This window comes from Diabrotica undecimpunctata, chromosome 7 (assembly GCF_040954645.1).
Source record: "Diabrotica undecimpunctata isolate CICGRU chromosome 7, icDiaUnde3, whole genome shotgun sequence".
Classification (NCBI taxonomy): Eukaryota; Metazoa; Arthropoda; class Insecta; order Coleoptera; family Chrysomelidae; genus Diabrotica; species Diabrotica undecimpunctata.
Genome location: NC_092809.1, coordinates 53,912,593 through 53,940,170, shown reverse-complemented (window position 1 = coordinate 53,940,170; position 27,578 = coordinate 53,912,593). Strand labels below are relative to the sequence as shown.

The window sequence follows — 27,578 nt, the reverse complement described above, 5'->3', positions numbered from 1 at the left end:
AAAACATTAAAATTTGAGGTTTTTTTTCACTTTTTCGGCTAATTCCACAAAAAATTTGGCATTTTTGAGGCGTTCCGGCTTACTAAATAATTACCAAAAAAGGTTATCTAAAACATGTCAGCAGCTATCTAAAACATGTCAGTTCTACAGTTCTTTGGTTCCTAGTTCTTAGTTCCAGGGAGAAGAGCAAGAGGAAGGTTACCAACCAGATTGTCTGATTAAATTCAGAATTCAGCGGGCCACTAATTTTGCGAAACCTTTAGATCAGCAAAAGATAGAGAAGTAGAGTATGGGGCACTCAAACCAGACAGACACACTGCGCATGCGTCAACATAGACCAGACCTAGCGTCGGTAAGCATTGCATCTGCATTACCGGCCAACGTGTAACTTAGCATAGTTCCGAACCTTTTAGTCATGACCAAAACCATTTCAATTCTTTTAATTATATTTTAACTGTTTAATAATTTAATTTCTGTTAACCATTGTTTTATTCTTACAATAATATTTTCAATTAATTAATTTTTTTTAAATTAAAGAAAAAGTCTTTCAGAGGTAGGATTTGAACCCGTATGAAATATTTACTAGACCAGCATACTGCACGCGACACCACGAGCTATTAATGTTATGCGCTCAAAAGAGTATAATAATATAATCCGGTTAGCAGCTGTGTAGGAATTTTAAACATATAGGTACTCCTCGTTTTTATTGCTGACAAATTAAGTGACTAAGATGAATATACTAAGAGATAGAAAAAAAAATAGCAGGTTAGGTTCTCGAAATAAATCAGTGCGGTAACAACTCATTTATATTTTTTAAATAAAAATTATCTATTATAAAAAAAAGTTTGTAATGAGTTCTAATGAACGAAAACTATCATTGACCCGGCAATATTAAATTGATATATAGTGGTAAACCGCCGTACAAGATTTTAAATGGACAACTTAAAGAAATATAAGTTTCTAGTTGTTGGATATTTAACGAGATGACAACTGGTTGACTTTAAACGAATATTAATATAGATACTACCCCTACAATTCATTGAACGTCTGCTGCTTGACAAAGGCGTACATTGACCTTTAATGCACACTGGTTGACACAGTTCTTTCATGCACACATATCTCGTACACTGCTCAATATAGACATACAATTTCGTCATACACTCCCAATCAAACAACCAGTTTGAATGGTAACAATAATTTTTAGGAATTTATTCACAACGGGGTACCCAGAAACTTCATTTGCCTAATACACTTTTTGTTATTCTAAACCATTGTCTTTTTTAAATGCAACACAGATGAATGTCGTTTCATCCTGTCAAAAAACATCTTACTTTCACTCTCTTATACTTTAACTTTATTGTTGGAAAAACTTTTAAATATTCGGAATTTAATAACATTTATTCAATCTAGCTATTGGAATGATACCAAAAATAATTTTTGTGCACAGGGTTTTCAGAACTTTCATTTGTCTTTGTTATTCTAAACAATTGTCATTTTAAATACAGCACACACATGTGCGCGCGCGCGACGACCATCGCATCGACCTTTCAATGAACGATTCTTACTCTTTTACTTAATCGTGTTACCAATAAAAATCGCCCGTGCAAGACGGAATAAGAACAGAGATGGTAAAAAAGGTGGTTAACTCTAGAATCAATAAAAATCCTTAATAGATGCATAACAAATTATAGCCGTGGCACAACACACAAAAAGAAAGATCGAATAAACACGAACCGACCAATTAGTCTTTTACCACACCTATGTAAATTATTAACAAAGATTACAACAAATAAATTAGATTTATACCAAAGAAGGATTCCACAAAGGATACAGTACGAATGATCATCACACACACTCAGAAAAATGCAAAAATTCCACTCAAGTTGGCATTTTTTAATAACGCTTGCGATTCCATAGAACAATGGGTGGCAATGGGTAGTTTATGCATTAGACAACGGCAGAATAGACCCCGATATAAAAAGCTCTTGGAAAACATTTATATGAAAGCAAAATTTAAAGTTAAAATCTGTGAAAGCTCAATAAGGCACTATTAATGGGGAGAGGTGTCAGACAAGAAGATACGATGTCAGATAAGTTCTTTACACTTGCTTTGGAGGATATTTAAAAAAACTGGAATTGGAACAAAAAAAAAATATTAACATCGATGGACGCTACTTAAATCACTTGCGATTTTTAGATGACATTATACTGATTAGCACTTGTGCTAATCACTAACAGGAGTTACAAGAAATGTTAACAGACTTAAGCATTGGAGATAGTACCACTAAATATTGAGAAAATTAAGGTCATGTTAGCTGCAAAGGTTGAAAATGTAGAAGAATATGTGTATTAACAGTGTGTAACAGATTATGTGTCCTACTAACTATTTTGCCGTTGGTAGGTACGTACTTCTTTATAAAAAGGTATATAGATACAAAAGGACTTGGGTTTATTTTTTAATGGAATTTTCACTAGCATAGGAAATTTAATACTGTATTTTTAAAAATGTTATTTTTTTTTATTTAACATAATTTTATTATTTCATTGCCGAATTAGATGTTTTTTTTTATTTGCGGAAATTTCGTAATGTATTTTATTTGTATTATGTATTTTTATGTAAGAATCCGATTAATAAGAGCTGCTTTTAGTTCATCCATTATTTTATGTTATCTTGTATATCGCTTTTTTAATATTTATGTTTTGGTCTCATTTGTGTACTACATATGATATCTGGATAAAAGGTTATCCCAAAACAAATATGGTTAAGTGGTAAAATAGGTATTTGTGTTCAAATGGGTAGTAGTGCTCATGCAAAAAAAAAGAATGGTTAATTTATTTAACAAAAATTTACCACTTTGACCAATATTGTATACTTCTGAATGTTTTATCTCCTATTCAGGGGTAATAAGTAATCAATATAAGTAGTTAGTGTCAAATGTGCAATTATCTTTATAAGCAATAGTTTACTGATTTCACTCTACATGTTGAGTCCAAATAATTAAACCTTGGCTCTTCAGAAAAGAGCACTTTAAATTGCAAAGTAAATTGCGTGCAGAAGATCGTGTTCTGTGCAAGCTTTTTCTAGCCTATGACAACTAAGAAGGTGTGATGAATCTTGCACCACCCCACATTTATAAAGATTATCGGTATTTGCGGACAAGAATCCTCCAGGCAGAATGAGAATAATAACTATAAGAAGGAAGTTCCTCATGAGAATTCAATTGGCGGGGATCAACTTTTTTTTTGGCTTGATGACTTTTTCTGTTATATCTTACAGTTTTTTCTTGATTTGAGTCGGCATACAAAGGGCTGGTATTTGTGGAATGGATTTTACGAATCTAGACTTTGTTTGTTTCGTTCTCTAGCGAGTTATCTTCGAATATTAGGTATGGTGATAGCTACGATATGGTAGAGCTTATGTATGGATCTGAGTATTATTGTAACAAACTTCCGCTGGTGATTTTTGTTGACTCACTTATAACTAAATATACGTGACAAGTATGTGTTGGTATCACCCATGCTGGCAAGGTATATTCGGCAGCAGAACCATATAGTGCAAGCGTCTATGTTTTAAGGGTGGAAGGATGTGCGCCCCATTTTTAGCTGACAAGCTTGCGGAGAATATTATTTCTGGTCCTCAGTTTGCCTTTTAGTTTTAAACAATGTTCTGTGAATGACAGCGTGCGATATAAACTATCTCCAAGGTATTTATAGGAAGTCCAGAGTTCAAGGTTTACATGACACTATTGAATGTTAAGTTTTGTAAAAGCGTCTGTATTACGGAAATTTAAGAAGTACAACTGAGTTTTTCCGAAGTTTGGCTTAAAATTCTGTCGTAGTGTATTTTTATAGTATTTGCGGCATCATTTAGATTTTTCTCCACTTCAGCAACAAAAGTTTTTGGTTGTGCAACAATATCGTCTACATTTCGTCCTATTATCTAATGGTATGGGTAGATCGTTTGTGTATATGTAATACAGTGTAGATAGCATTACGCTACTTCAAGCGAGACCGTTCTTCTGCATTCTCCATCTGGTATTCTTGCCATTAAGTCATACTAAAAATCTTTTCTGTAAGCATACGCGGATAATACAAGTGAACTAATTATCCAAGGAAATGTTATATAGTTTTTGGAGCATTGTCCTCTAATTTAAGGTGTCGTAAGCGGCATTAAGATTGACAAATACCACCCAGGATATCTGATATCTTTCGTACCTGTTTTCGATGTGTTGGGTAAGATTTATTATTTTTAACGTACATGATCTTTCCTGTTTTTTCTTCTATTATCGGTGAAATTATATTAAGGATCGTGTGCAAAAGTATTTTAAATAGCCGACGAAATAAAGATATTGGTCGATAGCTCTTGTGGTCGTCGGAGTTTAAGCAAGGTAATAACTTTGGCTTGTATCCAGACTTTGGTTTCTGCATAGTTTAAGTACATGTATATCATTCAGCACCGGAAAAGCCATTGTAGTGGTTTTGGTCCAAATTTCGTAATTGGCTGTGCTTAGATCCTCAATGTTGGCAGCCATATCATTTTTCATTATACATGTAGATGGTGGATGCAAGCTCAACATCGTTAAAAGGTTCCCTCAGCTGACTGGTTTTGTCCTCTCTCACATTGAGTTTTTCTTTGTTTCTTTGTCCACAGAGAGAGCATTTCCATAATTGCCATGTGTTTTCCAGCGATAAGCTGAATACCAATTACCCTAGGTTTGGCGTAATTCAGTCTTCTATGTGTTTCCTGTACTAAAAATATGTCACATTTGTATAAGCGCATATGTCTCATAAGGTTAACTAAAGTAAAGTTTCTTTATCTCTAGATATGTCCTCAATATTTATAGACATAATTAGAATAGTTGATCCTAAAAAGAACCGATTTGACCAAATTATATTGAACAGAAGGCTCATTCTTTGAACCCCATAAGTAATGGCTATTATTTTTATTTTTTATTAAAAATTTAAATTTTACATACTGACTATTACTTTTCGACGATATTTCAAATCAAATTTGTATAGTATCTGTTGGTAAAAAGAGTCTCTTTGTGAAAAGTAAATAAGTTTGTAATATTGGTCAGAACTCATATATGGATAATAAGCAAATCAACAGTTACATTGAGTGTATAAAATTTCAATTACATAATATATTATATCGGCGCAGGAGATAGGTTTATCCTAGAGATCAAAAGTTACATGTCTATTCCGGATTCTATTTAGTCTTTACGTATTTTTATTACTTAAAGAGTGCGAAAAAACATGCTTATGCTTTGTATTTTTTTTAAATATTTTCTACTACGTCCTCTCTACCGTCCCCTCTTTTTTGAACAACCTGTGTTATTTTTTTTTAATTAAGCCCTTGTCCAGAGCTATTTAAAACACTCTGTCCTCTGCTATTACATTAATATGACTGGTTCATTATTTCCTTTCTTTCTTGCAGCCATTAATGAATGTTGTTTATCCTGAGTATCTTCCGCATATCACTATTTCTTCTGTGTATTAGGATTTTTAATTTTGGTTATTATTAAGATTCTCATTTTAAGTGTATCTAAATATAAATATCACCTCGACGTGTTTACTACTAGTCTTGTTTCTGCGGTACGAATATCCATGTATCATGATAGGTTGTAACGCGTAGTTTATTTAATGTATTTAAAGTATCTTTTGCCAATTGCTTTCTTACTTTATTTAATGTAGTTAAAGTACCCTTCACTTTTGAAAATTGCTTTCTCACTTCTTCGGCAATAGGTCTCTTTTCCTCATCAATACTGTTCTCGCTCGATACAGTTATTCCAAGATATTAAGATTTCACTATATGCTCTATCATTTGGTTTTTATCTAAAATTTACACCTATAACAAATTTTTTATAATATCTGATGTATTGGTATTAAACTGGAGTAGAATATTTTTTAGACAATATTTGTTTTGATTATGTATGTTTTACAATCTAGTGCACAAAAGAATAAATGTTTGTGTGTTCAGTGTTTTCTAAGTCTGCAAAACTTAAACAGGCCTACATATTAAAATATACAGGGTAATTTATGAAGAATGTCCAATTTCTTAATTGAAGTTTTATACCTCAAAATATGCCTACAGGCCTTATACAAATATTACTCTTTTCTGAGATACTAGAAGTATAAATAAATATGGATTTTAAATTTCACAATGATTTTTTATTATTTTTTAATTATTTTCTTGTGAGGTTTTGTAACTGTTGAAGTTTTATCCTGGGAATAAGATACAACATGATTTTATATTTTATTTGTCGTTTTAATCTTCAAATCGGAGTTCATTTTTCGAAAAACTATAAAATTGTGACACAAATTGCTATATAAAAATATTCTCATGCGGTAAGCTTATGCTGCTCTGCTTCTTTTATATATGTCTCCCCCCATTTCTATTCACAATTCTTTTAATTTTTTCAATGCTTAAGCCATTTTGGTATATTGTCAATATTTTTGAGGTGCGTTATTTTTAGATGACTGTGTTTAAGGATGGTGCATTTGATTACATGAAATTGACTTTAATTTAATAGTTTTCATTCGATTAGTATAAAATTAGTATGATGGTAAATGACTAGCATATGTTGGTACTATATATAAAGTTCAACATATGGGAATAAGAGCATTATGTTAGTAATTTCAGGGTAAATTATGACAAAACCAAAAATAACCCATGATATTCTTCCCTTGATCTTAAGTACTTTGCAGTGATTTTTATTAATGTTTATATATATTATAAAAAAGAGAGGAGAAAATTCTGTACAGGCGGTTAAACAGCGGATCTGTCAATTTAGAAATGAGAGAAAGTACCAACTTGCTAAAAAGCATACCCATACACAAAAGTGATGATAAATGTATTGTGCAAATTATAGAGTTATATTACTTATTAACATAGGATCCTGGACACACATATAAAAAGCATGGAAAACGGAAAGTCTACCTTGGACAGTGGAGTCCTGTGGTGGACATTTGAGTCAACCTTGGACGAAAATTCAATACAAATTAAATGAGTCAATTCTCTGTTAGACATGATACAGTCTAGCTTGGACTGAGCTATTCTAAATAAACTTGCAATGATTACCACATTAAAAACTGTTTTTTTTTGTTATTAAATAAAATACCAAAATGTTACGTATTATTTATTAAAAATTATAATGGATCTAACAATTTTAAAATAGTTTCTCTTTGTAGCTCGGCCTTTTTGTTTAAACCTAAATTCATTAGTTCAGCAATTATGTTACGTTTTTTAACCATTTTTTCTTTGTATGATTTTCGTATCGCCATCCCACGTTCTGTTTTGTAAAATTTTCTTCTCTTTTCATTTGCTTCATATTTTTTTCTAATACCTTCCTCGCCTCTTTCACACTTGCAGGTTGATTTTACGTGTAGTTCATGCTCTGATGTATATTTTTCTAAATTGTTAACGCCTCTGCTCGCTAGGGTAGAAATTTCATTACGTATACCTGCACAGAACTTTCCTCTCGAATGCAACCATTCTGATTTAAATAATCTTCTCTCGTAATGGGAGTGAGGTTTACCCAAAAGTCCATCTCCATCTCGACGAAGGGGTTTTTGACCATCAGCACAGGCAATGTATCTCAAAACACCAACACAATGGTCCAAACAAATAATTTTTCTAAAGGTAGTTTTTGGATGTAGTCTTTTCCCTGCACGTTGTATTTTCTTCTTGTAAGCCAACATTGTGGATCCACCTGTAAAGTGAATTAATGCATGGAGGTGTTCGTGTGCAGTACTTCCGTCGTCTGCTACTAAATGACATCGGCAAATAGAATACCATTTTACATTAGGAGCACATACTAGAAGAGAAAAGTCACTCTCATTTAAGATTAAATGATACCATTCTCTTGGTGACGCTTCGTAATCCTTTGCCATATCCTGTGGCGAAAGAGCATTAATGTCGTTGACACTCAAAAGAGCCAGATAGTCGCTTTTTGACAAAATAGACATATTTTAACTGAATGCTTAAGAACAAAGAACTAAACTCTCGAAACTGTCTCACTAGACTAAAAGAGTCCTTAAGAAGTCGTTAAATTTATCTACCAGTACAGCTTCCCCCACCCTAATTGATTATTTCACGCATGCGCCATTAACACGGTCAAAGGTCAAAGTTTGCCTTAAGATGGTAAATGTATTAGGTTAGATTGTCTCTGCACGTCTCTGCGTACCTCTGCCTACGTGTCATAGAACGTCACACGTTACGTAAAAACGTCACACGAAAAACGTCACACGTTACGTAAAAACGTCACACGTCACGTACACAGAGGTACGCAGAGACGTGCAGAGACACACAGAGCCAGACGGAAGTACTGCACACGAACACCTCCATGCATTAATTCACTTTACAGGTGGATCCACAATGTTGGCTTACAAGAAGAAAATACAACGTGCAGGGAAAAGACTACATCCAAAAACTACCTTTAGAAAAATTATTTGTTTGGACCATTGTGTTGGTGTTTTGAGATACATTGCCTGTGCTGATGGTCAAAAACCCCTTCGTCGAGATGGAGATGGACTTTTGGGTAAACCTCACTCCCATTACGAGAGAAGATTATTTAAATCAGAATGGTTGCATTCGAGAGGAAAGTTCTGTGCAGGTATACGTAATGAAATTTCTACCCTAGCGAGCAGAGGCGTTAACAATTTAGAAAAATATACATCAGAGCATGAACTACACGTAAAATCAACCTGCAAGTGTGAAAGAGGCGAGGAAGGTATTAGAAAAAAATATGATGCAAATGAAAAGAGAAGAAAATTTTACAAAACAGAACGTGGGATGGCGATACGAAAATCATACAAAGAAAAAATGGTTAAAAAACGTAACATAATTGCTGAACTAATGAATTTAGGTTTAAACAAAAAGGCCGAGCTACAAAGAGAAACTATTTTAAAATTGTTAGATCCATTATAATTTTTAATAAATAATACGTAACATTTTGGTATTTTATTTAATAACAAAAAAAAACAGTTTTTAATGTGGTAATCATTGCAAGTTTATTTAGAATAGCTCAGTCCAAGCTAGACTGTATCATGTCTAACAGAGAATTGACTCATTTAATTTGTATTGAATTTTCGTCCAAGGTTGACTCAAATGTCCACCACAGGACTCCACTGTCCAAGGTAGACTTTCCGTTTTCCATGCTTTTTATATGTGTGTCCAGGATCCTATCGACCAATATCTTTATTTCGTCGGCTATTTAAAATACTTTTGCACACGATCCTTAATATAATTTCACCGATAATAGAAGAAAAAACAGGAAAGATCATGTACGTTAAAAATAATAAATCTTACCCAACACATCGAAAACAGGTACGAAAGATATCAGATATCCTGGGTGGTATTTGTCAATCTTAATGCCGCTTACGACACCTTAAATTAGAGGACAATGCTCCAAAAACTATATAACATTTCCTTGGATAATTAGTTCACTTGTATTATCCGCGTATGCTTACAGAAAAGATTTTTAGTATGACTTAATGGCAAGAATACCAGATGGAGAATGCAGAAGAACGGTCTCGCTTGAAGTAGCGTAATGCTATCTACACTGTATTACATATACACAAACGATCTACCCATACCATTAGATAATAGGACGAAATGTAGACGATATTGTTGCACAACCAAAAACTTTTGTTGCTGAAGTGGAGAAAAATCTAAATGATGCCGCAAATACTATAAAAATACACTACGACAGAATTTTAAGCCAAACTTCGGAAAAACTCAGTTGTACTTCTTAAATTTCCGTAATACAGACGCTTTTACAAAACTTAACATTCAATAGTGTCATGTAAACCTTGAACTCTGGACTTCCTATAAATACCTTGGAGATAGTTTATATCGCACGCTGTCATTCACAGAACATTGTTTAAAACTAAAAGGCAAACTGAGGACCAGAAATAATATTTTCCGCAAGCTTGTCAGCTAAAAATGGGGCGCACATCCTTCCACCCTTAAAACATAGACGCTTGCACTATATGGTTCTGCTGCCGAATATACCTTGCCAGCATGGGTGATACCAACACATACTTGTCACGTATATTTAGTTATAAGTGAGTCAACAAAAATCACCAGCGGAAGTTTGTTACAATAATACTCAGATCCATACATAAGCTCTACCATATCGTAGCTATCACCATACCTAATATTCGAAGATAACTCGCTAGAGAACGAAACAAACAAAGTCTAGATTCGTAAAATCCATTCCACAAATACCAGCCCTTTGTATGCCGACTCAAATCAAGAAAAAACTGTAAGATATAACAGAAAAAGTCATCAAGCCAAAAAAAAAGTTGATCCCCGCCAATTGAATTCTCATGAGGAACTTCCTTCTTATAGTTATTATTCTCATTCTGCCTGGAGGATTCTTGTCCGCAAATACCGATAATCTTTATAAATGTGGGGTGGTGCAAGATTCATCACACCTTCTTAGTTGTCATAGGCTAGAAAAAGCTTGCACAGAACACGATCTTCTGCACGCAATTTACTTTGCAATTTAAAGTGCTCTTTTCTGAAGAGCCAAGGTTTAATTATTTGGACTCAACATGTAGAGTGAAATCAGTAAACTATTGCTTATAAAGATAATTGCACATTTGACACTAACTACTTATATTGATTACTTATTACCCCTGAATAGGAGATAAAACATTCAGAAGTATACAATATTGGTCAAAGTGGTAAATTTTTGTTAAATAAATTAACCATTCTTTTTTTTTGCATGAGCACTACTACCCATTTGAACACAAATACCTATTTTACCACTTAACCATATTTGTTTTGGGATAACCTTTTATCCAGATATCATATGTAGTACACAAATGAGACCAAAACATAAATATTAAAAAAGCGATATACAAGATAACATAAAATAATGGATGAACTAAAAGCAGCTCTTATTAATCGGATTCTTACATAAAAATACATAATACAAATAAAATACATTACGAAATTTCCGCAAATAAAAAAAAACATCTAATTCGGCAATGAAATAATAAAATTATGTTAAATAAAAAAAAATAACATTTTTAAAAATACAGTATTAAATTTCCTATGCTAGTGAAAATTCCATTAAAAAATAAACCCAAGTCCTTTTGTATCTATATACCTTTTTATAAAGAAGTACGTACCTACCAACGGCAAAATAGTTAGTAGGACACATAATCTGTTACACACTGTTAATACACATATTCTTCTACATTTTCAACCTTTGCAGCTAACATGACCTTAATTTTCTCAATATTTAGTGGTACTATCTCCAATGCTTAAGTCTGTTAACATTTCTTGTAACTCCTGTTAGTGATTAGCACAAGTGCTAATCAGTATAATGTCATCTAAAAATCGCAAGTGATTTAAGTAGCGTCCATCGATGTTAATATTTTTTTTTTGTTCCAATTCCAGTTTTTTTAAATATCCTCCAAAGCAAGTGTAAAGAACTTATCTGACATCGTATCTTCTTGTCTGACACCTCTCCCCATTAATAGTGCCTTATTGAGCTTTCACAGATTTTAACTTTAAATTTTGCTTTCATATAAATGTTTTCCAAGAGCTTTTTATATCGGGGTCTATTCTGCCGTTGTCTAATGCATAAACTACCCATTGCCACCCATTGTTCTATGGAATCGCAAGCGTTATTAAAAAATGCCAACTTGAGTGGAATTTTTGCATTTTTCTGAGTGTGTGTGATGATCATTCGTACTGTATCCTTTGTGGAATCCTTCTTTGGTATAAATCTAATTTATTTGTTGTAATCTTTGTTAATAATTTACATGGGTGTGGTAAAAGACTAATTGGTCGGTTCGTGTTTATTCGATCTTTCTTTTTGTGTGTTGTGCCACGGCTATAATTTGTTATGCATCTATTAAGGATTTTTATTGATTCTAGAGTTAACCACCTTTTTTACCATCTCTGTTCTTATTCCGTCTTGCACGGGCGATTTTTATTGGTAACACGATTAAGTAAAAGAGTAAGAATCGTTCATTGAAAGGTCGATGCGATGGTCGTCGCGCGCGCGCACATGTGTGTGCTGTATTTAAAATGACAATTGTTTAGAATAACAAAGACAAATGAAAGTTCTGAAAACCCTGTGCACAAAAATTATTTTTGGTATCATTCCAATAGCTAGATTGAATAAATGTTATTAAATTCCGAATATTTAAAAGTTTTTCCAACAATAAAGTTAAAGTATAAGAGAGTGAAAGTAAGATGTTTTTTGACAGGATGAAACGACATTCATCTGTGTTGCATTTAAAAAAGACAATGGTTTAGAATAACAAAAAGTGTATTAGGCAAATGAAGTTTCTGGGTACCCCGTTGTGAATAAATTCCTAAAAATTATTGTTACCATTCAAACTGGTTGTTTGATTGGGAGTGTATGACGAAATTGTATGTCTATATTGAGCAGTGTACGAGATATGTGTGCATGAAAGAACTGTGTCAACCAGTGTGCATTAAAGGTCAATGTACGCCTTTGTCAAGCAGCAGACGTTCAATGAATTGTAGGGGTAGTATCTATATTAATATTCGTTTAAAGTCAACCAGTTGTCATCTCGTTAAATATCCAACAACTAGAAACTTATATTTCTTTAAGTTGTCCATTTAAAATCTTGTACGGCGGTTTACCACTATATATCAATTTAATATTGCCGGGTCAATGATAGTTTTCGTTCATTAGAACTCATTACAAACTTTTTTTTATAATAGATAATTTTTATTTAAAAAATATAAATGAGTTGTTACCGCACTGATTTATTTCGAGAACCTAACCTGCTATTTTTTTTTCTATCTCTTAGTATATTCATCTTAGTCACTTAATTTGTCAGCAATAAAAACGAGGAGTACCTATATGTTTAAAATTCCTACACAGCTGCTAACCGGATTATATTATTATACTCTTTTGAGCGCATAACATTAATAGCTCGTGGTGTCGCGTGCAGTATGCTGGTCTAGTAAATATTTCATACGGGTTCAAATCCTACCTCTGAAAGACTTTTTCTTTAATTTAAAAAAAATTAATTAATTGAAAATATTATTGTAAGAATAAAACAATGGTTAACAGAAATTAAAATATTAAACAGTTAAAATATAATTAAAAGAATTGAAATGGTTTTGGTCATGACTAAAAGGTTCGGAACTATGCTAAGTTACACGTTGGCCGGTAATGCAGATGCAATGCTTACCGACGCTAGGTCTGGTCTATGTTGACGCATGCGCAGTGTGTCTGTCTGGTTTGAGTGCCCCATACTCTACTTAGAGACCAATGGAGAAAATTTCTCAGGAGTATTGGACAAAATTACACTGCTCAGTAATGGAGAAACAACATGAGATAGGGAGAGAGCTGTTCTGGCTAATAATCCCATAAAAATATACCAAAAAGTGGATTTCTTAAAAATAAAAGAGCAAAAAAAATAATTTGACTTACCTATAAGATTCATAGTTTTCCGTGCAGTACCAATGGACCACACATTTTTGCCTAGTAAATAATCCGAAATAAAACTAAACACATATCCAGCCAAAAATTGCATTAAATACGGTAGAGCTGCTATGGCACCACTCTGCAATAAGAAATACGTCAATAAAAAAGACATTTAAATACAAATCATAATATTTACTACTAAATATTAATAATTTGTTTATGATAATAAATACTCGAAATGCTATGTTTTGTTAAAAAGTGCATATCTTTTTGTAAAAAAAAAAAAATTTTAATTCACAAAAATGTGAAGAAAAGAAGAAAGTCTTTTTACAATACAGAACACAAAAAAAACATAACAGGAATACAACCATTATAAACGAATCAGAAATGAAACGAATACTTTAGTTAAAAAAATAAAAAAGGAACACTGGCAGAGTTTTTTAAAACAGATGGAACACGACTTCTACGAAACACAAAAAGAAATATGGAGAATGATCAGAGGACAAAGAAAAGAGATGAACGAACTAATAAAAACGAAACACATTAAGAAGATAACATGGGTAGACTACTTTCGATCCCTATTTGCTAAAGGTAACGATAAGGAACCACCAACACCAGAGGTGACGACAAACGAAGAAATAAATATTGAAGAGGAAGAGGTAAAGGAAGCATTGAGAAAATTAAAAAATAGAAAATCATCAGGATAGAACAGAATACCGAAGGATAGAACTCCTACACTCCTTTTGGACAGACTAGATCTGACAAAAAAACTATTAAAACTAATTAAAAAAATAATATAAAAAAAAATGAATTCCTCAAGAATGGAGATCAAGCATCCTAATACCCCTCTTTAAAACGGAAAACAAATCGGACCCGGAAAATTACAGAGGAATTAATTTACTAAAAACAACTCTAAAATTAACAACCAAAGTGATAACAAATAAACTGAATGTAATTATAACACTAGCAGAAGAAAAACAAGGTTTCATGTCGGGAAGATCATGCACCGACGCTATATTTATAATGAGAAAAGTGCAAGAGAAACCATTAGAATACAACAAACCAGCTATATATGTTTCGTGGACCTTACGAAGGCATTTGATCGGGTCAAAGTAAAAGACTTTATCCAATTACTGTACGCAAGGGATATACCTCTGGGAATAATCAAAACGATAGAAAATATCTAACAAAATAACACAAAAGTAAAAGTAGAAGAAGAATTAACCGACCCTATTGAAGCTGGCAATGGGATAAGACAGGGAGATTCTCTGAGTTCTCTATTGCTTAACCAGATTATGGATAAAATAATAAAAAAAGTAAGAACTAAAAAAGGATACCAAATGAGAGAAAAACAACTTAAAATAATATACTACGCAGACGACGCAATAATACTCTCTCAAAGTGGAGATGATTTACAACGTATTCTGTACCAATTTAATATAACCGCTAGAAAATTTAACATGTCAATTTCCCCAAAAAAAAAACCAAATGTATGGTTACAACAGCAAATTTACTAAGATGTAAATTAGAGCTGGAAGGTCAGATAATAGAACAAGGTAATGGAGTTTAAATATCTAGGCACCACATTATCTAACTACGGAAAGCTCGAAACTGAAGTCCACTTAAAGATCAAGTGAATAGAGCAAACAGAGACGCAGGTTGACAATATGGAGAAATAAAAATATCGGGAAAGAAGCGAAAGGCCGAATTTACAAAACAGTTATCAGACCAATAATGAATTACGCGGCAGAAACAAGACCTGACACAGAGAGGACAAAAAGGATGTTAATAACAGCCGAGATGAAAACACTTGATGGTAAGACAAATTGATGGTTGACAAATTGATGGTAAGACACTATGGGATAGAGCGAGAAGTACAGATATATGTACGACGTAGATGCAAGGTGAGGAACATCAAGGACTAGGTAAGAAATAGAAGAGTACAATGAAACGATCATATAAGCCGAGTGACAACAAATAGAGTAGTAAAGACGGCAAGAGACGTTCCCCAATAGAAAGACGATCAGCAGGGAGACTACGAAAACAATGAAACGACAACTTACTGGAGACACATTGAAAAACAGACAGAGTCATGTCTATATAAAAAGAAGAAGAAGAAGAAGGTTAGTATATTTCACGACCGAAGAAGTCTAGCCATCTTTATATTTATTGACTAATTGTTACTTGAGATAATATTAACTATGTCAGCGAAGTAAAAGTAATGGCAATCAATTTTTTGGGGATTAAAATCTATACTACATCATTAGGCTCAGAAGTAAAACTTTAAAGGGATATCAGTAACAGAATTAATAGCTATATCTATAAAAATAAACAAAATAATATACTTACTGATTTAATATCAAACTTCATCACATATTTCAAATACATTGGCATTTGACTTTGCAAAGTCCAAAATCCCCAAACATAACCAAAAGCTGCTGCTGTTAGAGCCCAAAAAGGTGGGGATGTTAATATTTCCCTAAAAGGTGTGTATGTTACCTAAAAATTATTTAAATATTTTTATTATTTCAAAAGAAAATTAATATACTTGACTAGTAATTTTGTCCGTCGCATGCGATGGAGGATTTAATAATCAATTGCCATCTACAGTCACTCATTAAATCTCTAAAATAATAAACTTCTATATAAACCAAGTAAATATAAAGTATAATCTGGTACTCTTGTGACCTGACATCATTACATTATATATACATTATATTCTACGCTACATATATGCTATATACATTATATTATGTACTACACTATAAATCTTACGTCATTTGATTTGATGTGTCATGTCCTATGATTCTAGGATTCGGCTATTTGTTTATTCTATACTTAGTCAAAGGCTTTTTTCAGGTCAATAAAGCAAATTTATTATATTATAATATATCTATTATCATACATAGTATCATGTGATATCTCTTATGTCACTCTACGTTCGATAATAACGAATATGCTGTGTAGTGCTCTTTTGGTAGTTGATTTGTTTCTTTTTGAATATTTGATGTGTCCTCCCATTTAATTTGCTATGTGGCATGTTAGTATTCGACTAGTTGGTTATTTGCTACTCAGTTACAGACCTTCTTGATGTCAATAAATCAAAATTTGTCTTTAAGTTACTTTATTTTTATTCATAGTGCCTTATGATATCTCGTATGTAACTATACGTTCATTAATAATGAATATACTGTGTTGTGTCCTTTTGGTAGTCATCTTGTTTGTAGTTTCTATCTTAATCTATTCGATGTTGGCATGTTGGGATTTGCATGTGGGGATCAGTTGTTTATTCTGGACTTAGCCAGAAGCCTTTTTTAAATAAATAAATCAGAATTTGTTTTTTAGTTAATCTATTTTTATCTATAATGCCCTATGATATTTCGTATGTAACTATAGTTTCAATAAAAATAAGGATACTGTGTAATGCCATTTTTGTAGTCGCCTTGCTTGTTTTTTTCTACTTTTATATATTCGTTATATCCTCCATTTTTATTTAACACGTCACAGGCTCCAATAGGACCATTAACAACGGAGATACGATGTAATGCGTATTTTGCACTGCAGCCATGTATGCATTTTCTGTCTTAACCTATTCGCTACCCCCTTTCCTTTTTTAATGATGTATACTACGTCATGATCCGATGGACAATTTTACCTACACCACAAGACACTCAAAAAATATTTCATCAAGTCATCAAGTTTTAAAACGAATTAGCAATAAATCAAAAGTATGATTTGAATTTAAAAATATTATTAAAATGTCAGTTGGTAGTTCAGATTTATTTCCTAGGTGGCGCTAGGAATTATCCTGTCGGATAAACAATGTGACCTGTCGTCCTAGCCTTTTATATAGATAAATTTGAATTTTATTAAATTAGATTTTTTTTTCAAATCTAGGCATTTTAACTGGTTAAAATTTTAGGGCATGTTGTTGATACATAAATAAAGCTAATTTTACGTGAAATAAGATTGATTTCAATTTTTATGGAAAAACCAATAACTTAATTTGTTCTTCTTTTTTTAAGGAGCTATTCGTGTTGTGTTTTTGTTAATAACTCTGGTATTTTTCACCCAAATCGCTTATAGCTTAGCTCATTTTAAAGATCTCATTATACACTTTTAAAAATATTCTGTGCAGCATATTTATAATCTACTCAATAAACAGTACATTGAGTAAAATGTGATAACAATATTGACTTGATTTGGGTACCCTTCAGCGACAGTTGTCAATTTTCACCTATGTAACCAGATCTGGCCAAGTCCGCTTCAGTCTTCGTTCCTACATTGGTGGCTAATATAATTCACTGATAATCTGGCTATGGTGCGTTAAATTAAGAATTTTGGCCTTGTTGGCGTAAAGTGATATGACAGCTTTTACGGTTGCTGCTATTAGTCATTGTAGATGGTTGCATTGCTCACATACCAAGGGGCCTTATCTATCATACGCAGTGTTTTTGATTGGAAGGTCGGCAAAATTTTTATGTTTGAAGGCTTGCTACAGCTCCAAAGTTCTACGCCGTAAGTCTATATTGGTTTTAGCATGACTTTGTAAAGCAGTATTTTATTCTTTGATGACAGTTGTGACTTTCTGCCCAGTAGCCAATTTATTTTTTTTAATTTTATATTGAGCTGAGTTTTTTTGGCGTTAATGTGTTGCTTTCAGGTCAGCTTTCGGTCAAAATGTAACCCAAGGTATTTCACAACTTCTCTAGCAGGAATGGGGTTATTGTTTAGACTAACTTGTGGACAAGTACGTCTTCTTGTTGAAATGCGATTTGTGCTGATTTTTAGTTATTGACTTTAATTTTCCGTTTCGTCAGCCAATTCTCTAATGTATGCAAATAATTTTGCAGCTTTTCAGATGCCATATCTGGGTCTTTATTTGAAACTAAAACGGCTGTATTATCGGCAAAAGTCACCACTGTGACGTCATCTGTAATAGGTATGTCAGCAGTAAGGATTAGGTACAGAAAGAGAACGAGAACACTTCCCTGAGAAACTCCGGATTAGATTGAGTGATAGGTTGAGAAATCATGATTGATTTTTTACTTGGAACGAGCGTTTGTTATTATATATATCTTCAGGATAAGGTACATATGGCTAGGCAGTAAAGATTTTAATTTATATAGCAAACCGTTGTGCCAGACTTTATCAAAAGCCTACTGAATTTCGAGAAATACTGAGGCACACATAGAATTCTTTTCCAAATTTTCCTTGATTTTATTTACTATCCTGTGACACTGTTGGATTGTTGAATATTTTTGACGGAAACCTAACGGTTTGATGTTCGGTTATTTTGTTCTCGAGTGGTACAGTTTCGCTTATTATATTTAGTACAAGTCTTTCAAATATCTTGGACATCAAGGGTATCAAGCTTATCAGATGATAGGAAGAAGTTTCAGTAGGCAATTTACTTTGCTTTCCAATCATTTTAATATGCACATATTTCTACTGGATTGGAAAATGACTTCTCTAGATGGCATCAAAACTCTAGATGTTTTAGGATTCTCCTATCGCAATTGCAAGTCAATTAACCTTTATCATCGGGTTGTGTAGCCGCGATAAAAATTTTAAAAATACAATACAAGAATACTGTTTTGAAAGGTTTCTCTTTGATTTTTATGGATTTTTGATTTTAATTCATTGAGAGATTGACAAGGCAAGATCTAGTTTTCAACAGACGTGTCAGCACTATAATAGCAATGCAGAAGCAGATAATTTTAAGCAAATAACTTTAAATTAAAGTTTAAATATCGTGGTGACTAGACTTACACCAATTATTTTTTTATATTGATAAAATTTGTGAGTTCCTAATGAGTTTTTGAGTTTAAGTAAGCGAAGCTTAACTGGAATACTCCAGCATTATTCTTTATCACACAACTAACAAAAGTCTTGATCAAAAACGCTTGAAGATTGTGTTTAATCACTTGCAAAAATCAAACTTTAATTGCCAATGCTTAACTAAACGGAAAATTTAATCTGTTTGTGCGAAACCTGCCACAATTCTTTTTAAAAATAATCTATTACATACATAAATTGCTTAGTAATATGTATTTGTCTTTAATTGACTAAATGAAAGTTACTGTCATCAAAAGATCACAAAATTTTTGGTAATTACTCAATTACCATTAATTAATTATCACTCGATTATTTTTTTTTAACTACTGTTTCAAAAAATGTTAATTATTCTTAAATAACGTATGTTTCTCCGCTACAAATTGACGTAGTTAATGCGCATAATTAAAAATTAGAAACAAACAAAAAACAAAGCGGATTAAGTGACAGAAATTATTGTTAAAAACAATCTGAATTTATCTAATGATTAGTGTCCCATATGCTCATGAAGGCCACATAGAAATGGTAATCGAACGGCTATGGTTAAATCTAAAATAAAGATTAAAATAAACCTGATTTTTTTTTTCCTTAGTTATAGAAGTTAATGAAAAACTTGAGAGAATGGTTTCAAATACCAGAAGCTGCGAACATAATACATGCGGTACAAAACAGAGAAACCTATCGTTTGATGGTCGCCAACCTTCGGTAGAAGACGGCACATAAAGAAGATAGAAGTTAATGGCACTGGCAAAGCCAAAAGGCCAGTCATGTTTTCTCATAGTTTTATTATTACTTTTTTATTGTTTAATATTATTCATTTATTGGTTTGATTTCTTTTGGTTTTTTTTGTGTATTGTTGTTTTTGCTGATTGTTTTTTTTTGTTTTTTTTTTTCATTTTAGGCTTACAAATATATTCACAAGTCGCAATATTGCTTACAAAGTGATATTAGTATATTTTACATACTGAAATATGATGTTATAGATACTATTTTCCTTTATTGACAATAGATTTGAAATATTGGAAATTTCATTTTGTAAGATATTAAATTTTGATAAAAATTATGAATTTCTACTTTTTTTAACGGGCATTCTAAATGACCATGTTGTAAATCAAAATAAACCTGAATAGAACAGGAAACAACTATACAATTGGAACCCGAGTAAAGCTATGCTAAAGTTAAAGATGCTATCGCTGCCTGCAATATGAATATACGATACGAAACTGTGAGGGTAGAGAGTGACAGTAATTATGAATGCCTTAACTTTAGTGAGAAAGGATATAGGTCAAAGAGTTGTAAATCAGATTCCATCTGAAACGTATACAAATCAAGAGACCACAGATCTAATACAAACAATTTCCAGAAGTTCCGAGACTTGCTCAAGAAAGTACGCACCCGGGCTAACCAAGCATAGGCCAAATATTAAAATGTAGGTCGGCGCAAAAATGTATCTAGACTAATGTCAGAAATGGTATTTTTGCTCACTATGTGGCGAAAAAGTGAAGTTTTGGTGGGTATGATAGAACGGTTTACTTACCCTTTTTTTATTCTTATTACCAATAGATTTTTCTATGTATAATTGTTCCCTTTTTGATAAATTCGGATGAGCTGAAGGTCTTTCATATGAAAAAATAAGGAACGAGAGGCACCAAATTAGGGCCATAATATTAGAGGTATAAAATATCCAAGGCCAGCCAAAGGAACTGGCTGCTAAATATCCGGGAATAATCATGGCTAGTACTGTTGCCATAGGTCTTGCTGTAACAACAAATAATATATTAATAATGAAATGCAATAATGTGTAATGAAAATCAAAATGTTAAATGTTAAAAGTTATATAAATTCATTTACGTTCATTCATCCTTGCTTAAATTTAAAATAAACACTTTTATTGCACATACAATAATTATGATATTTTACATTCATATCTGTTGTTTTTTTTTAATAATTAAAAAGACAGACTAATCTCAATATATTCGACAGACAGATCTTAATAGACAGACCAACTTAAAATTTTAAGTTGCAATTCAACTTTGGATTTTATGCCACTATGTTATAAAAATTGCTGCCTTCATACAAAACATAAATATCTAGTACTTCACAGGAATTTTATATAGCAAAGCTTCGATCTTCCTCTCTGGCTACGACGCTAGCAATTCATTTTAAAATATCCGGTTCAAATATCAGCTAATACAGATAATCTTTCTTTCTTTCTTTCTTTCTCCCCTTCCTTTTACCCTATCAGGGTGTCGGATTTGGGCTAGCTATTTTAATTTCCATTTACCCACCTCTTCCATTATTTTCTGTTTTCTGCCATTATTTTCAATTCCTCGAGTGATTTTTGTTTAAGTTTTCCCGCCTCTACTACTTGCTGTATCCATTTTTTTCTTGGTCTGCCTCTTTTTCTTTTTCCGATGTTTTTTGCTTCATAAATTTTTCTTGTTATTCTATTGGATTGCATCCTCATCAGATGCCCATACCAGTTTATTTGTCTCTTTGCTATTTTGTGTATTATCGGTTCCTGGTTGGCCATTCTCCTAATAGTCTCGTTGCTTAATCTATCCCATTTTGTCTTTCCAACTATCCTTCTTAGATGTCTCATCTCCATTGCGTTTATCCCGCTCCTATGTTTTTCCAGAATTGTCCAGTTTTCCCTTGCATAGAGCACAGTCGGTAAGTCGGTATCACTATTGTGTTATATATTTTTATTCTTGTTTCTCGTGCAAGTTCTCTTTTTCCCACTATTGGGGCTAACGCATAATATAACTTGTTTGATTTCTTTGCTCTATTTGTTACTTCCCAGTCTATTTTTCCGTCATTAGTTATTATACTTCCCAGGTATTCGTAAGTTGTTACTATTTCCAATTCTGAGTTTTTACATTTTATCTTTATTTGATTATCTTCTTTATCTCCTTTGCCGCTGATTATCATTATCTTACTTTTTTTTTCTCGTTTATCTCCATTTTAAGTTCTTCTATTTGTTCTACCCATATATCCATTAGTTTCTGCATTTTATTCTCGGAATCTGCTATTGGTACTATGTCGTCTGCATACATTAAGGACTCTATTGTTACCGGTTGTAATCTGCGGTAACCTATTATTGTCTGTAGTTGATTAGTTCTGACTTTAGTGTTTCTTATCAATTCGGTTATTACTATTATGAATAGTAAAGGGCTGAGACTATCTCCTTGTTTAATACCTCTCTTTCAATTAAATGCTTCCGATCTTTCCCCTGTTATTTGTACCCTTCCTTTTACCTCTTTGTAAGTACTTTCTATAATTTTGATCAATTTATTAGGTACGTTTATTTTCCTTAAGCATTTCCCTATAATATGTCTTTCTATCGTGTCAAATGCTGCTCTTAGGTCTATGAATGCTAATACTAGTTTTTCCCCCGTACAGATAATCTAGCCTTTAATTTATTATCTAATTACCTCTTGAACTCTACTTCTGCTTTTAAACTTTAATCTCTTCTACAGTATCTCTCACAGCACCTAAATAAAATTGATGTTTCAGCCACAAATCCAATTTCTAAAGCAAACTTTTAAAGAACTGACAACTAATGAAGGTTTTGCCCTCAAAAAACAAATTTACCCTCTTACACTCTTTGGCTGCATACATACTGCTAAATTATTTTCTATTCTCCATGCGGGAAACTCATTATCACCAGAAAATAAAAATGTTTTTAGCGTTTATCCATTTTCTCAAAGACTTGCATAATGCATATCCTTTAGTTGTCTATCCAAAACTCTTGCGATAGTTTATTATTACTGGGAGTATTTATGTGAGAATGTTTGAACAGAAATTTGTAGAACTTTTTGTTTAACACGCCGCTTTTTCGAAAACTATGGTGTGTGTGTATGTGTGTGTGAAAGATATGGCACAGAAACAAGTCCATCAGCCACCGAATATTTTATTTATGTTTACAGATATTTTGTTGTTCTTGTGTGTTACTTTTTTTTATGTATACGTATAAATCACTAAAGTTATACTTATTTATATTTCTACTTTTACATCTTTAATAAAATTTATTAGCAATTCTAAAGTTTCTCTATTAGCAGTTGACAAAATGTGTGATAGACTTAAAGGAAGCAAATATTTTATTTCAATAAGAGTTTGAATTAATTTATTAGATTTTTCTAAATATTTCTTGCATCCGAAGAAAATATGGTTAAGATCACCGTAAGAACATATCATAACTGCAGGATGGTACCGGTAGTATTTCAAGCTTAAATAAATACGACGGAAATCGACCATGATTCGTTTTTAGGCGAAATACACTTGCCGAGAAGAATTTGGTAGTCGAGTAATTGAATATGCATTGGGGTGGGAGTGGTAAAATGGGGATTATCTGGAAATACGTATTTTGAGAGTTTTCAACAATATTCTCCCATTGCTGTTCCCAATTCAGCCTTATTTAATATTTTATTGAGTTAAATATATCCCTCACTGTATAAATTTGAATGTCATTAACTAAATGTGTTATTGCATCCAACGTACCATATCCCCTCCTTAAACCATATTGAGTAGTAGGTAAGAGAGTACCACTCTAGCCTTGTTTTTATCATTCTTTCAAACGTCTTAGTTATACACGATGGTAAGGATATAGGACCATAGGAAAAACTAAGTTTCTATCTTTATTAGGTTTTATTATTAAAAAAATGGTGACTTTTTTAAACTGTTCAATATGTTTTCCATTTACTCACCAATCGAATGAAAATAAACAATTAGGTACATACAGATTTTCATTGGTTTTTTAAATATGATCCTAAGGTCTTAATAAGATCACAAGCTCATTCTTCAATGACTTTAAATTCTTTAAATTCTTCAATGACTTTAAATGTTGGGTTTGAAGTATTCATTTCAGATGGAGGGATTCTTAAAAGATCCAGGAAGGCTACCCGGTATCTCTCGTTTTTCTTCAAAATATCAAATGGTCTCTTCTTTCCTTTTCTATAAAATGCAGGGTTATAATCATTGCCAGTAAATACATGACGTACTGTTGGAGCTCGTGTCATTTGCTCTCCATAATTTTGATAAATATCATTGATATTAAAATATTTCCTTTTTTTTGTTGGTTGACATTTCTATAATTACTTCCACATTAGAATTTAAAAATTCCATATTGGATAATATAATTAGAGGTATGTCAGAATAGGTACAAGAAACTGTCACTTGGTAGTTCGTGTTCATCTGGCAAATATGTGCTTCTTCATGTGATCATTTTTTCTCTAACAATGTATGATATAAAATTACACTAATTTTATCATTTAATATAAAATTTAATTTTATATTTTGAATTACTATATTATTGTTATATATATATATATATATGTATATATATATATATATATATATATATATATATATATATATATATATATATATATATATATATATATATATATATATATATATATATATGTACATTATTGTAGCAAATTTTTTTCGAAATCCTATATTAAATTTATATATCAAAGATATTAATAAACAAAAACGCAAGTTTTACTTGCGATTCTTGTCCGTCAGTTCTACATTTGTATACTACGAGATTTTATAAAACAGCTTTGAAAAGATCAGGGGCCCGTTTCACAAAACTACAAGTGTTGTTAGTAACAATTGTTAATACTCAGCACTTGTAATCACAAGTTGTTAATAACTAGTGTTTAACAAAAAAAATATTTAACTTGTTCGTTACATGTGTAAATTTGTCAGCAATAAGTGTACTTCACGCATGTAAGTTACAAGTTTGTAAATAAACATTACCTTAAAATAGTTTTGATGACAATTTACTAGTTAAACGTCAGTCGTTATTTATAATTCGGTGACAATGTCAAAAATCGTCTTAAATGGTACTAAAATTATAATTTTAAAAGAGGTTAGAGATAAGAAAGCAATTCTTTTCGGCAGCTTTTCCGACATATTAACAAAAAAAGACAAAATAGAATGTTGGAAAATTGCGCACCAAAAATCCACCAGTTTAGGGCTTGTGCCTCCAAATAAGGATTGGACTTACAGCCATGATGTATTTTGGCAAAATTTAAAGAAAACAACAATGGTAAGTGTTAGCGTTTAATTTGCCAAAGTGTAAGCGTATCTGACACTTTTTTTCGTATTGCAGAAGAAAGTTGATAACAGGAGGAAAACTGGTTCAGGTGGAGGCACAGATTCTAAATTTACAGAAATGGACAATGTAGTTCTCGACATTCTTGGGACGAATAATCCAATTCTGTGTAGTCTCGGCATTTCTGAAACTTGGGAGCAAGATCCTGAGAAGGAGCAAGATCCTGAGAACGTTGAACAAGAAATATAAAATTCAAACCATTTGCAAGATCACGGTGCAACAAACAAAATTAAAAACAGTAATGTGTTTATTTCTACTGGAAGCAGCAGTGTACTTACTGCATCTTGTGCAAAAAGGAACAAGTCGAAAATATCTAATGTAAATGACCCAATTGGCGAAGCACTAATCGATTTAAAGAAGAAAAAATTACAACAACAAATTGAAATCCTTGCAAAAGAAAGTTATCTAAAAACATTAGAGATTTTAAAACTAAAACGGGAACCACATGTGACCCCTTCAAAATTCACTGCATCGTTCGATTCTGCTGTAACCTACCTCATAAATGTAGAAGAGTCACCTACCAGTGAAAGCGTGGAATATTCGACCATTGTTTGAGAAGTTATGTTATTGTTATATTTGATTTTTTAATTAATTATAAGAAAAACGTTTTGTTTATAGGAATTACTTCTTTGATTTTTAATTCATTATTATGCTAAGTATTTGTTAAATGTTTTGGAAATTATTTTTTCGTTTAAATAAAAAGTAAATATTGTGTATTATTTTATATTTATTTATTTTATATTCTTTATTGTTTTAAAGTTATACTGGAACTAGTTTCTATTTCTAAAATAATTTATCAACTCCTGTTGTCTTTGTCTTGTATTTAAATTAGCTGGTTGTCCTGCTATTTCGTTATCGTCTTCCATTTCTTCATTATCCATTTGTCGGTTTATATTCATTCTCTCCCGAGTAATGTTATACAGCGCTGTGCAGCATATGAAAACATTGGCTGCATATACTGGACTCAAAGGAAAGTAGTTAAGACAAGGAAATTTCTCCTTTAATACTAAAGCATTTTCGACTAAACGCCGTGTTTTCTTATGTGCTCTGTTGTAGGTAGCCACAGCCTCATCCACATTCACCTCAATTGGGGTCATAAGCCAATCTAATAGAGGGTATCCAGAGTCACCTAGAATTATTCTATTTGGAATTTTATGCCAACCAGCTTCCATTCTCTGAAAAAGGGTGCTATTTCTCAGTACTCTCGCGTCATGAACACTTCCCGGCCAATTTTCACTAACATAATAGATTTTCAAGTCTGGTCCACAAACAATCATACAATTAATAGAGTGATTTCCATTACGATTAACAAAAGCATTTTCGTTTTCAGTTGGAGCATCTATTTTAATAAGCGTCCCATCAATACAACCTATAACTTGGGGAAATCCTGCTACTGCAAAGATTCTGCAGTCGTATTTAAAATATTTGCCGGCCAAGCAACAACTTGATGAAATTTTATTTGGTTAATTGCGTGTACCACTTTTTTTTACACATCTACTGACACTTGCTTTGCTGACCCCATAAGTATCTGCTATGACGTGATATTGTCCTCCACTGCCTAGTCAGTGTAATGCTATACACAATTGCATTTTTATTGCCAGTGCATAAGAGCGATTCGTTGGATGCGCTAAGACAGGTGCAATGTCTATACGAAGTTGTTCCATTTGTGTAAAAGTCATCCGAAAACGTTCATTAAACTCGTAAATTGATGGAAAATTACTATTAATTTTTGGTGTGAATATTCTCCTCCTTCTTCTTTGAACAAATACCTCATCTTCATTTTCTGACGAAGAGCTGCTACTAGACAACATTTTTCCTACACTTATTACACTACTTGTCAAACCAACTACCTACCTTCAAAGTTAGGTAGAAAATATTTAGTTCACTATAACTGTCAACTACAAACTTGTTAATTATTCTTGTGTTGAACAAGTAAATTGTTGGTAGCTTACAAGTAATTTACTTGTAAAATTGTAAAATTCACTAGTGGTTACAAGTGAATATTTGTGCATTCGTGAAACACTAATAACGAGATATTTTGCCAAGCTTGTAAGAATTTCATTGTAACTGACAAACGTGTAGTTTTGTGAAACTGGCCACAGCTTGTTATTTATAAATAGGATGTATCTACAATTTTAATGCTCACACATTCTACAAAAAAGTAATCTCGACTGTATATTTTTTTAATTTTT

At 32.3% G+C, this 27,578-nt stretch overlaps 1 protein-coding gene across 1 annotated transcript in view; it reads right to left on the bottom strand.

The window, feature by feature from the left end:
* LOC140446754 (putative inorganic phosphate cotransporter) overlaps positions 1-27,578 on the bottom strand; it is a 64,952-nt gene that overhangs the window by 26,127 nt on the left and 11,247 nt on the right. Inside the window, exons 4-6 of the mRNA XM_072539346.1 lie at positions 20,800-21,020; positions 15,777-15,926; positions 13,434-13,566 (exon numbers count right to left, since the gene is read on the bottom strand). Coding sequence (XP_072395447.1) covers positions 13,434-13,566; positions 15,777-15,926; positions 20,800-21,020 — 504 coding nt within the window. The remainder of the gene's footprint in view (positions 1-13,433; positions 13,567-15,776; positions 15,927-20,799; positions 21,021-27,578) is intronic.